The 10,249-nt window shown below is 39.6% G+C and overlaps 1 protein-coding gene across 1 annotated transcript; it reads left to right on the top strand.

The window, feature by feature from the left end:
- The first annotated feature begins 6,065 nt into the window (after positions 1–6,065).
- Positions 6,066–9,552, top strand: LOC307259222 (uncharacterized protein). The gene is made up of 9 exons (XM_080038984.1): positions 6,066–6,173; positions 6,717–6,748; positions 6,865–7,014; positions 7,149–7,269; positions 7,392–7,604; positions 7,789–7,872; positions 8,318–8,459; positions 8,722–8,884; positions 8,996–9,552. Coding segments are annotated over exons 2-9 (1,110 nt in total). The 5' UTR covers positions 6,066–6,173; positions 6,717–6,746; the 3' UTR covers positions 9,231–9,552.
- Positions 9,553–10,249: the final 697 nt, after the last annotated feature.

The raw sequence follows: 10,249 nt of genomic DNA, 5'->3' as shown, positions 1-10,249 counted from the left end.
GAGAGGAGAGATACAGACTGGACAGCTCACCATGTCTTACAGAGAGACAGACAGACAGACAGACAGACAGACAGACTCTCTTCCATTCACATGAACAAATAAGAGTCTCCACAGCTTCTTCTATAACTGGAAATAGGAAATCAACAGATACATGGTGAGAACATGTCAAACTCCACAGAGGAAGGCCTCAGCCGGCTGTCAGGCTCAAACCCATGGCCTTCTTGCTTTGACTATGAACGGATTAAATTACTAAGAGGGTTCTGAGGGGAAAATAAGCTTCTGGGGGGCCCCTAATAACTCCTTGTTCGTTTCATTTGTGTACAATGCCTGCATGATTTACTTAGCCTCTGATATGCTGTGTGGTCATTTGAAAACATGTATTAACTCAGTTAAATCAGGGACAGAATGAATTAAATCATAGGTTTGAAGCATGAACAAATTGATTTGCTGACATGTGCTATATATAAAGAGTGGAGTCTATACAATAGTGTTGGTGAAGAGGTAGAGAGCAGTGCCAAGGATCTGGGTATTGAAGTAGGGCTGGGAGTGAATGGGTTGGAGGAAGGTACAGTAGGGAAGGAGCCTTTGGGGCCTGCACAAACAACCTGCTGGGTATCTGCTTTGTGGCTCTGAGCAAACTGGGGCTTTTCTAATTGCACATATTTAATACAACTATTGTCAATAATTGTAAGAGGATGATGACACGCTAACATATTTCAAGTGCAGCTACAATCAAGCCTGACAAAAGCAACGGTGATCTGTAACATCAAAGTGAACACACCCACCCACCCACCCACCCCCCTCCCCGAATACAGAGAAACTGATTCTATAGAACACAATGTAATGCAGCCGTGAGATATGTTGCAGTTTGAGAACGGAGCACAGCCGTGACACGTAACATACACACACACACAGCTCAACTGTCAGCATGTCATTCTATTTATATGCATCTAGACCGGGTGCACCTTTGATTTACAGTAGTTTCAGCCTTTGAGTGAAGGGTGTGAGAACTCACAGTAATTACAGTAGGAGAAAAATGAAACAGGTTTGGAGACAAGTTGATAATGGCTTGGAGTGTTGAGTGTTCCTTTGTTGTTGTTTTATTTAGGTCAAACGCTCGGCCAACTATGTGAAGACAAGATGTCTTCCATACTAATGGTATCTGTATGTGCAGAGAAAAGAGAAATGTATGCAAAAATGACACAGCTGTACAGTGGGGTGTGACTGTTAAGTTACATATCTCTTCATACTTCTAACTTTTTAAATAACTATGTCGCTCTGTGTGGTGATCAGTCATGTCAGGTTTTGAACATTGAGGAGGTTTCTGAGGGCTGCACGTTGGAGGGAAGCTCTTACCTTCTATTGACGCAGTCAGCGCTGGAAAGACACATGACACACTGCAACCTGACTCCTTGCTCTCTGCAGAGAGCTTGGACTATATAAAGACAAAACTGTTGCATTGACGAACCACTGAACCCCTTCAACCTGTTCCCGCGCACTCACCAGCACATGTGCACACCTAAGCTACTTATTATGTATTTGCTTAGTCAGTTTCCCTATCAACTACCTTATCTTGCCAAAACTCTCCATTCCTTCTCACTTTAAGAATGCTCTTGAGCATCTTTACAAGGTTGTTAGCATTCATCCAGTGCATCTGACGAGAATGGCCACTCTGTTTCTCTCCAATCAATCAGAGCCAGAAAAAAAAAGAAAGAAATCGCCATCTGAACCCCAGCGCTTCTGTCTTCCGTGCTCCTCTGGCGTCTGCGGGACGCGGGTGTGATTCCAGGCACAGGGATACCTAGAAACTGGGCCTTGTGGTCAGTGCCAGTTTCCATGGTTCCCCCTGTCAAAGAGAGGTTCTTTCTAGGCCTGGTGTGTTTGTGAGGCCCCCGTGAAAAGATGGCTCTGTGTCCAGAGATCCCCGAGCCCAGAATTCCTCTGTAACTCCAACTGATTTGAGGTTGTGCAGCATAGCGGATGGAAGGTAAAGTGAGGGGGAGAGAGAAAAAAAACACAGAAGCTGCATGTTTAGGTCCTGGCTCAATGCCACTCATCAGTTAGGAAACTTGAGGGACTGGGTCAAAGTGGGGGCTCCCAGGAGGGGAAGTAAACAGGCCAGTGTATGCACATTACCTCCAGTAAACACACGGTCAACTGCGAGGATACAAAGAGACACAAGAAGACATCTGTAAAAGCCCAAACACTTAATATGGTGTCCGTCCGTCCTACCTCCGTTTAACACATATCAAAGATTAAGCGCCAAGTTTAAAAAAAATGTAATAAACAAAAAACCTGTCCATGATCTGACACACTTCAAACACTTCACAAAAAGATATATTAATTTTTAAAGACACGGAAATGTACATATGAGTCATCTTTTTGGATTCCTGTCGACACATACACAGACACACCCTCTGTTGCCTTATTGTCCCAGGGGAAGGACTTTGTGTGCACAAAAGCTTCTGTTTTGTGTAAGACCTCCACAATGACTAACCGGATGGAAAAGAGGATAAGCATTTACACATTGTGTACTAGTTTGGCCAGAAATATGTGAAAACGGTTATCACGAAACCAGATAAGCCACTACATGCCTGAGGTGCCCCACACGATACCAGGAAATGACTGCAGCCTACATCATGCATCAATTTTCTTTTCTTAGGTTTTTAATTCAAAGTCTTGAATAGCAGCCGACTACAAAAGCACAATTGTCCAAAAGCTATATCCGCAAAAGAATGAATGGTCTGATTTCAAATGGACAACCAGCCTTTCCACTTAGATTCGTGCACCAACTCCTCTGATCAAGTGCTGGTTTCGTCACCTGTCCCTAAGCCGCTCACACCTTGGTCTTACGAAGAGACAATTTATGGCTTGAGTTTCTTGAAACTCCACTTTCCACTCCCTGAGGCAAGTTTAAATATTACTTTAAAGTCTTTCAAGGTTCTCCTTAAACACCAGACTAAATAGGGAAGGAGGTATGGTATGTTGAAGTAGAGCAACATCTCATCTCAGAGAATTGTGTCACGAAAAAGCTGTTTTCCCCTGTTTCCTGCCATTGATACCTTGAGAATACATAGAGATCAGGTTCTTATTATTTGTTATCTACTGTATTCAAATTGGGGTACGTTAGGCCGCAAACTGAAATAGGTTACCCACACCGAATACATGACAGAAAAGTTATTTTTTTATGAACTCACATGTTGTAAGTGAAAAGGGACAAACTGTTGGTAGCCTGTAGAGCGAGATCACAATGCTTGCTACAGAGCAGCAGAGCAGCAGCTGGATGTGATTCAAGGCCTTGCTCCAGGACATGTCAGTAGGACAGCTGTTTGCTGCCCTAGAGGCCTGAAGATGAGGCTTTCCCATTGATGGACATGCAGTGGAATGATTCACTGGTGCTTCCCTGCAGCATCCGAGTAACCACCGAGTTCTGATTTGATCTGAAAGGCTGAATGAGAAGAAGAAAAAAAAATTATGCTTGTGACATTTTGTCATTGATTTTCACCATTTGTAGGACTACACACCATTTGAACACACTCTTTGTACACAGGCTTGAAGGCAAATGCTGATTCTAGTTGTTTTACGATCTACATGTTTTCTTATTGCTTCCCACTTGACTACAAAATCAAATTACATTAAGACTTTTTCCACATAGAACACATTTTACCCAATCATAGGCCCCTAAGAGTCCTATACGCCTGCACAGAACACAGGCTTATGTACGTCAGTTGTTATTATCTCAATACCTCTATGCATACAATGATTCCCCTCAAGGATAATATAATTCTTAAACATGCACGGGTAAAATAAGCTGTGAGTTGTTACCACAGCATTTCTAAAAAGGAGCTGACTCTGCTCATCCTGCCATGCTCAATGCCTGACTTTGCACTCGCTCAACGACTCTGTTTCCACTGTGGCTTCAGAAAAAGGCACCTGGGCCTCCCCACATCGCGGCGGGCAGATGGAGGAGCAACCACACACCCACTCAGGGGCTGCAGCAGGCACCGTTCTGTGGGGCCAAACATAACAATAACCCGTGTGCCGGTCAGCACCAGTGCACTGCTCTGCTTTTCATGAATTTGCAAATGTTGAATCTGAGGTTTTCCATGATCACGGCCAATGATACCTCTGTCCAGTACTGCTGTGGTTCTCTGTGAATTAACAGAGAATGACTATACTGCAAGGTGGCAATTCGTAGAGCGTAGAAGTGAAAATGAATGGATATCTATGCTGGGCAATTTAACAAAACAATATTAATAATAAATTGAATTGTTATTGTTTGAAATCCAGAAAAGAAACATATTTGGTTTAGGATATTTTAGGATTTATATACATCACAAATTACTATTACAGTGCAGACCATTTTTCAAACATGTGCTACACTGTAAAGAAATTATTAACTGTTTAAAATCTCAATCTTAAATCACTGTTTGTTTTGTGTGAAGTCTCATATTACATATTGGACAATCTGTCTGAAATATTGCACATTAAGACATCAATGAAACTACAATTCAAGAAGCCTAGTGAGCGACAGAATTCTTCCTCCCTCTGCTGGCCATATGCTGTCAGTGCTGCTTTTTATAGAATAATTACAATTCCTTTAATTTTATCATTAACCATAAAGTAATCTATTGGATAACTGCCAATTAGATTTACATTTGAATGATAACATATAGGTTTTAAGGGTACTGATTATTAAAATAAAATAAAATATTTTTGTAATCCAGAAAGTGAAGAAGTTAGGAAAGAAAGGTAGTGTTTGGTAAGAAAACAGAGGTACACCATAATCTATCAAAATTACAAAATAGCTATACTTAAAAAGAAGAAATATCTTCAGATGTTTTATCAGTGACAAATGTATTTTAAGATTTTAAGTTAATGATGCAGTAGCCATCTTTGCTGTGGTGCTAGTTTATGTAAAATGTAATAATCAAATTCATTCAAATAGTAAACCAGCCATGCTATATGTTTTCACATATCCCGAGCAGTTGGTAAAAGAGCATTCCTCCAAAACACTAACAGGGAATTCACAAGCTAATTTAATCTTTCAGTCATTGGTTAAGCAAAGAGTTAGAAGGAGTAAAAATTATTGACCACAGCTGTCTGTGTGGAAGAAAACGGAGTCTGTGGATCAGGGTGGTTAATAGGCCTACGGTTGATTCAATTGTTTGAGTGCTAGGCTATAAGACAGGGGAATTTTTCAATACTTTGCATTTTGATTAATCATATCATGTTACACGCTTTAGTTGTCTGCACAGGAGAAACTGGTTCTGCTGTTGGTTAGCAAAAACTCGTTCACATTTAATATGATTTAGCTTCAGCTTTACTGAAGGTCCACTATAGGCCTATCTTTTTCTCTCTCTTTTTTTTTATTTTTTCTAAGCTTTAAACCATATTTCACGGTCTTCCTCATTATAGGGCTATGGACTGCAGTTGAGTTTTCATCATGGATAGCTCACTTGTTCCTTTCTTATGATGTGTAGTGTAGCATACCATAGTTGTGACAGCAGTGATTTCTAACAGAGCAACCTTCATTCATTCACTGAGAAAGACCATGAGATGTAGAACTAAAAGCCTGCTTGAATGATTAAAATACAATAAATAAAAAACAGCTATAAGACAATTAAAATGTGAGACCCCAAAGTAAAAATAAATATGAGGTCACTAAACAGTAAAGCTCAAAAACATCCTGATTTTTTTTTCTCATTCTTTGGATTCTTTAGTATGTATTTCCGGGTTATCAGAGCAGAGATGTTGACTGTGACAAGAGAGAAATCCCCCTGTCCTACCGACAAAGAATCATAGATTGTATTTAGCAAATAATCTATGCCCCATCAACCGTTTCTTGTGGGCACCCCCGCATGTTCTCGAAATGAATAAATAAATAGAATGATATTTATATGTGTATTATAAACTGTATGCTATAAATTAAGCGGCCACTCACTTACGTAAGATTCACAATATTTCTGGCCAACACTTGCTTTTGCCAAAACGGAAGTTATGGAGGCGTTTCACTCTCGCTTTGCCGCGTTCATCTTTTGTTATGTTAGGCCGAAGCCGGTTTTTTGGAGGACAGTCGTGTATTGTAATGTTATCTACAGTATCAACAATTAAACAACGTATTAAATCACAACAACCCGGCCCCTGGATTTGCTACATATGATTATGTTCAGGTATGTTTACGATGGCTTCCTGTGCTTTCCACACATTTCTGTCGTTTGTGAGGCTTAACACCGAAATTGTGAAAACAGTAAACCACAACCTGTTTTTTCGCTTTGTTGATACGCTATTGTAGCCCATAACTTTACAGTTAACATGCATTTTTTTATTTTATATATGTAAGCCCTTATCGAGGGTTTATGGTATATTTGTGTTATTATTCTTAACCGGAGAGGAGGCCGCTGATGGACCATAGATAGTATATAATATGATGGACCTGTCAAACAATCAATTGATATCTGACTCCTGGTGTAATCGCATAATCACCCACGAGAGGGCGGTGAAGTATAGGCCTACAGGGCATTCACATGAATTAAGCCAATAGTTCTAACTCTTTATAAAGGGGTGCCTTTTTGAAAGTCAAACTGAAAACTGCCACCACAGTGTGTAGGCCTAAACCTTTGCTTGGGATGCATGTTAAACTTTACTTGTTGTGTGTCTGTATATAACTAGTATTATTAAGTTTTCCTATTGCTTACATCCTGTGTCCTTTGTAGGTGAGAAAGGGGGACAGACTGGACCACAAGATGTAAGAGCCTCTTAAGTACAACATGATGAACAACGTTGATTGATATTCATTTTGAAAGAGTAGTAGCCTAGTATCTTGATCTGTTTTTTTTTCTTTTCCTTTTCTTACCGTTAAAGGTCAGGATTAAAATGTCACATGTCGATGCCGATGGCGGTTGGTGTCATGTTGGTTGGCGTCCCATACTCCATCTCTCTGGCTGCCCAGTGGCTTTACGGATGGCCCAATAAGCCTGGATATAAGAAATACATGGAGGCGCTAAAACCAAGGTAAAAAATATTTTTCTTCACTTATTAATATCTGGTGTTTGTCCTAGAAAATATAGTTTGTCTTTTTGTTTTGTGTTTTGTTCATTAAGAAAAGTCAGTTATAATTTCCCTGTTTTCATGTTTGACCCCATCAGGCGGATATACTGTTTGACCAGAGCTGTGCTGGAAACTCTCAAATATCTACAGTACGGGAGACTTTACTTCCAGTGGAAGTCATGGTACCAGAATGACGAGAACCGTAAGCATTATGAAAAGGTGGGTTTTGTACTTGCCTTAAGTTGTAGGAACTCTACATTTGACCACTTCACTCCTTGGAAATGTGTGATATGCGGTACCAAAATATGTGCTAACAGTTTGTTCTATCTGGATACTACCAGGGCATCACGTTTGGGCGCAGAGGCAACAAGTTGGACTTGTACCATCGTCCAAATGTGGGCAAGTCTAAAGATGTGCCTGCGCCACTTGTAGTTTTCATCTATGGAGGTGCGTGGGGCTCCGGAGACAGATCCATTTACTGTTTGCTGGCCATGCGGATGGCTGAAGAACTGGGTGCAACTGTCATTTGTCCTGATTACTGCACGTATCCAAAGGTAATTTGTCTTATTTGCATTCCTAGTAGAGTCTGTGAGACTGGAATATGAACAGTAATTCTCATAATTCTGTTAATTATGGATAAACAATTATAATACAGTAACCCTTAACGGCTTATAAGACATTTAATCATAAATGTTACTGTGGTAGCTGAACTGACAGGTGGTTTTGTCCAATATCCAGACAAACGTCTTAGGGATGATCCAAGATATTGCTGACTGCTTATTATGGGCTCAAGAGAGTGGATCTAAATTCAACCTTGACAAAGTAAGAAAAATCCTCATGTGTACTTTGGAAATTGATTTTTTTTTTTATTATAATGGCAAGATTTTTTTAATAAACGCATAAAGGATCAGTGAAAGCATATGAAAATCTGACAATAGCTTAAAGTTTCCTGAAATCCATTGCCTTTTTCATGCAATTCAATCATCCAAGCATGGACAGAAATTATGCTCTTCTATTTCACAGGACATGTTAAGCTCACAATTTAAACTAATTTCATCAATACATCCTTAAAGTAGAGCTGATTTATGCTGTCTAATCTGTTTTCTAATGTATGAATAAATGTTGTGGTAGAATACATGTTCATTTTCATTTTGAGGTATTTTGTCACATCTGTACCTGTACATCCCCAATCCCCCCCCCCCTCCCCCCGTGTTCTTGGAAGATGTCATTACAAATGCTGTTGTCTTGTTTTTCTGTCCTCTTGTAGGACAACATAGTTTTAATTGGCCATTCAGCAGGTGCACATTTGAGTGCACTGACCACACTATTTCTCATTGATGCAAGAGACGAGCTTTTCATAGAGGCCGGCAAGCAGAACGGGCTTACACTGGCAATAAGAGGAATTATCGGTAAGGATCACTGGACTGTCCATCACCAAATTCCAGTCACTGTTGCAACTACGTTTTACACCAAAGAAACTTTAACTTTAGTAAATACACATGTACCTATTGAATTGTTTTAGTGTCTTCATCTGAAGGCATTGAAGTTTTTAAAAAATACACATATGAATAGGACTTTAAACATATGCCTCCTCCTATATATTTTCATAAAATTGATTGCCAGGGTTTTTACGTGAACCAGTTAGCTAAATCAGTCATGTTTCCCGGACAGGCCTGAGTGGGGTGTACAACATCATGGACCATTATGAGCACGAGCAGAAGCGAGCAGTGGAATACGTCTCCACCATGCACAAGTCTATGAATGGAGTGGAGAACTTCCCGTACTACTCACCAACCCACGTGTTAAAGCAGTTGAGCCAGGACAAACTAAGCAGGTGAGGAAATCAGATCAAATGGATGTGATGTATAGGATTGACCAGGAATGAGGTTGCATTTGTTATTTAACTTACACACACTGATATGGTCCTTGTTTTCATTTGTTCCAGGGTTCCTCCCTTTGCTTTGCTGCATGGGATCGATGACATCATAGTTCCTGTTGAGTCGTCCACAAAGTTCTCTGACCTCCTCAACTCGCTGTCCATAAAGGTGTCTCTCTACCTGCTGCCCAGAGTCGACCACACTGAGATAGTCACCGACCTCATGGCCTCAGACAGGCACTTCTACCATCCCATCTACAGCTGTGTCAAACAGGAGTACAGAAAACTTTTGGAAGTCTGCTGACATCCCACAAGATCAGTCAAAACACACCCATTCCTCCTCACTCATATTTACTGATCGTGCCATACAGTACACTCACTTGGTTTACATTACTAATACCTCAAAATGAATCATGTTAAGCCTTGTTTTTTTTTACTTTATTCTCTAACTTGTGATTCCATAATAATGATGTATGTCTTGAACTGCTCTGTGATTGTACTTGAGTATATCCAGGAGTTCCATCCGATTGATTTTTAATTGGTATTCTGAAAAATGCTTTTCTTGGTGAAATGCAATCTGAAGAACATCATTCTGATTATGTATTGGGGAGATTTTATCCAGGTTGTCGTGAAGAGAATGAAGTTAATATGAAATGAAACCAGTTATGAAGCCAGTCATGAAGCAATAACAGTATTATGAAAATCATTGTAAAGCGCATTAATATATTGTACTGAAAAGAAAGTCAAGTTAAAATCTGAAAAATATGTTTATGTTCTACAGATTCATCAATTTGCGTGGTATTATCCAATTAAACTTTTTATTGAGTTATTATAACATCTTATTTGGGAAAATTATTGATTCAATGGACTCATTAAACCCATGTAAACGTATTGATTTTTGTCTGGTCTTTATTAACTAACTGCATATTTCTCACAAAGGGATATTAAACAATGCATTCACACATAGTTACAATTTATACAACTGTATTGAAACAGGCTATATGTAAGAGAAAATATGTAGTATGAATGTGATCATTTAATAAGTCTATGGATACAGTCTGCTGCAGGCAATGGTGCAACCATGATAGACATTAGGCCGGGGGTCCGAATACAAATATCTTCCACAAATTTTTCCCTACTATCTATGATTCTTCCCAATTCTATTATGTATTTCAGTGATTCTTGAGAAGTGGGACAAAACAGGGTGTAATGTTGAAAAAATACAAACCCTATGTTTCGGCAAATTAAATTACATGTATGTATCCAACATATACTAAGCTACTGAGCTAAGCTTTGACACAACCTCCCAGCTTTTTTTTTCTA

The sequence above is a fragment of the Ammodytes marinus genome, assembly GCF_949987685.1.
Source record: "Ammodytes marinus genome assembly, chromosome: 2".
NCBI lineage: Eukaryota > Metazoa > Chordata > Actinopteri > Uranoscopiformes > Ammodytidae > Ammodytes > Ammodytes marinus.
The sequence above is the reverse complement of the archived record's forward strand: the minus strand, read 5'-3'. Positions and strand labels throughout refer to the sequence as shown.

What these genes read in the sequence shown, in the direction of transcription:
- LOC307259222 (XM_080038984.1), top strand. An exon ending in ATGGAGGCGCTAAAACCAAG is followed by an intron (nt 7,015 to 7,148) that starts GTAAAAAATATT and finishes TGACCCCATCAG; the next exon opens with GCGGATATACTGTTTGACCA. An exon ending in AGCCAGGACAAACTAAGCAG is followed by an intron (nt 8,885 to 8,995) that starts GTGAGGAAATCA and finishes CATTTGTTCCAG; the next exon opens with GGTTCCTCCCTTTGCTTTGC.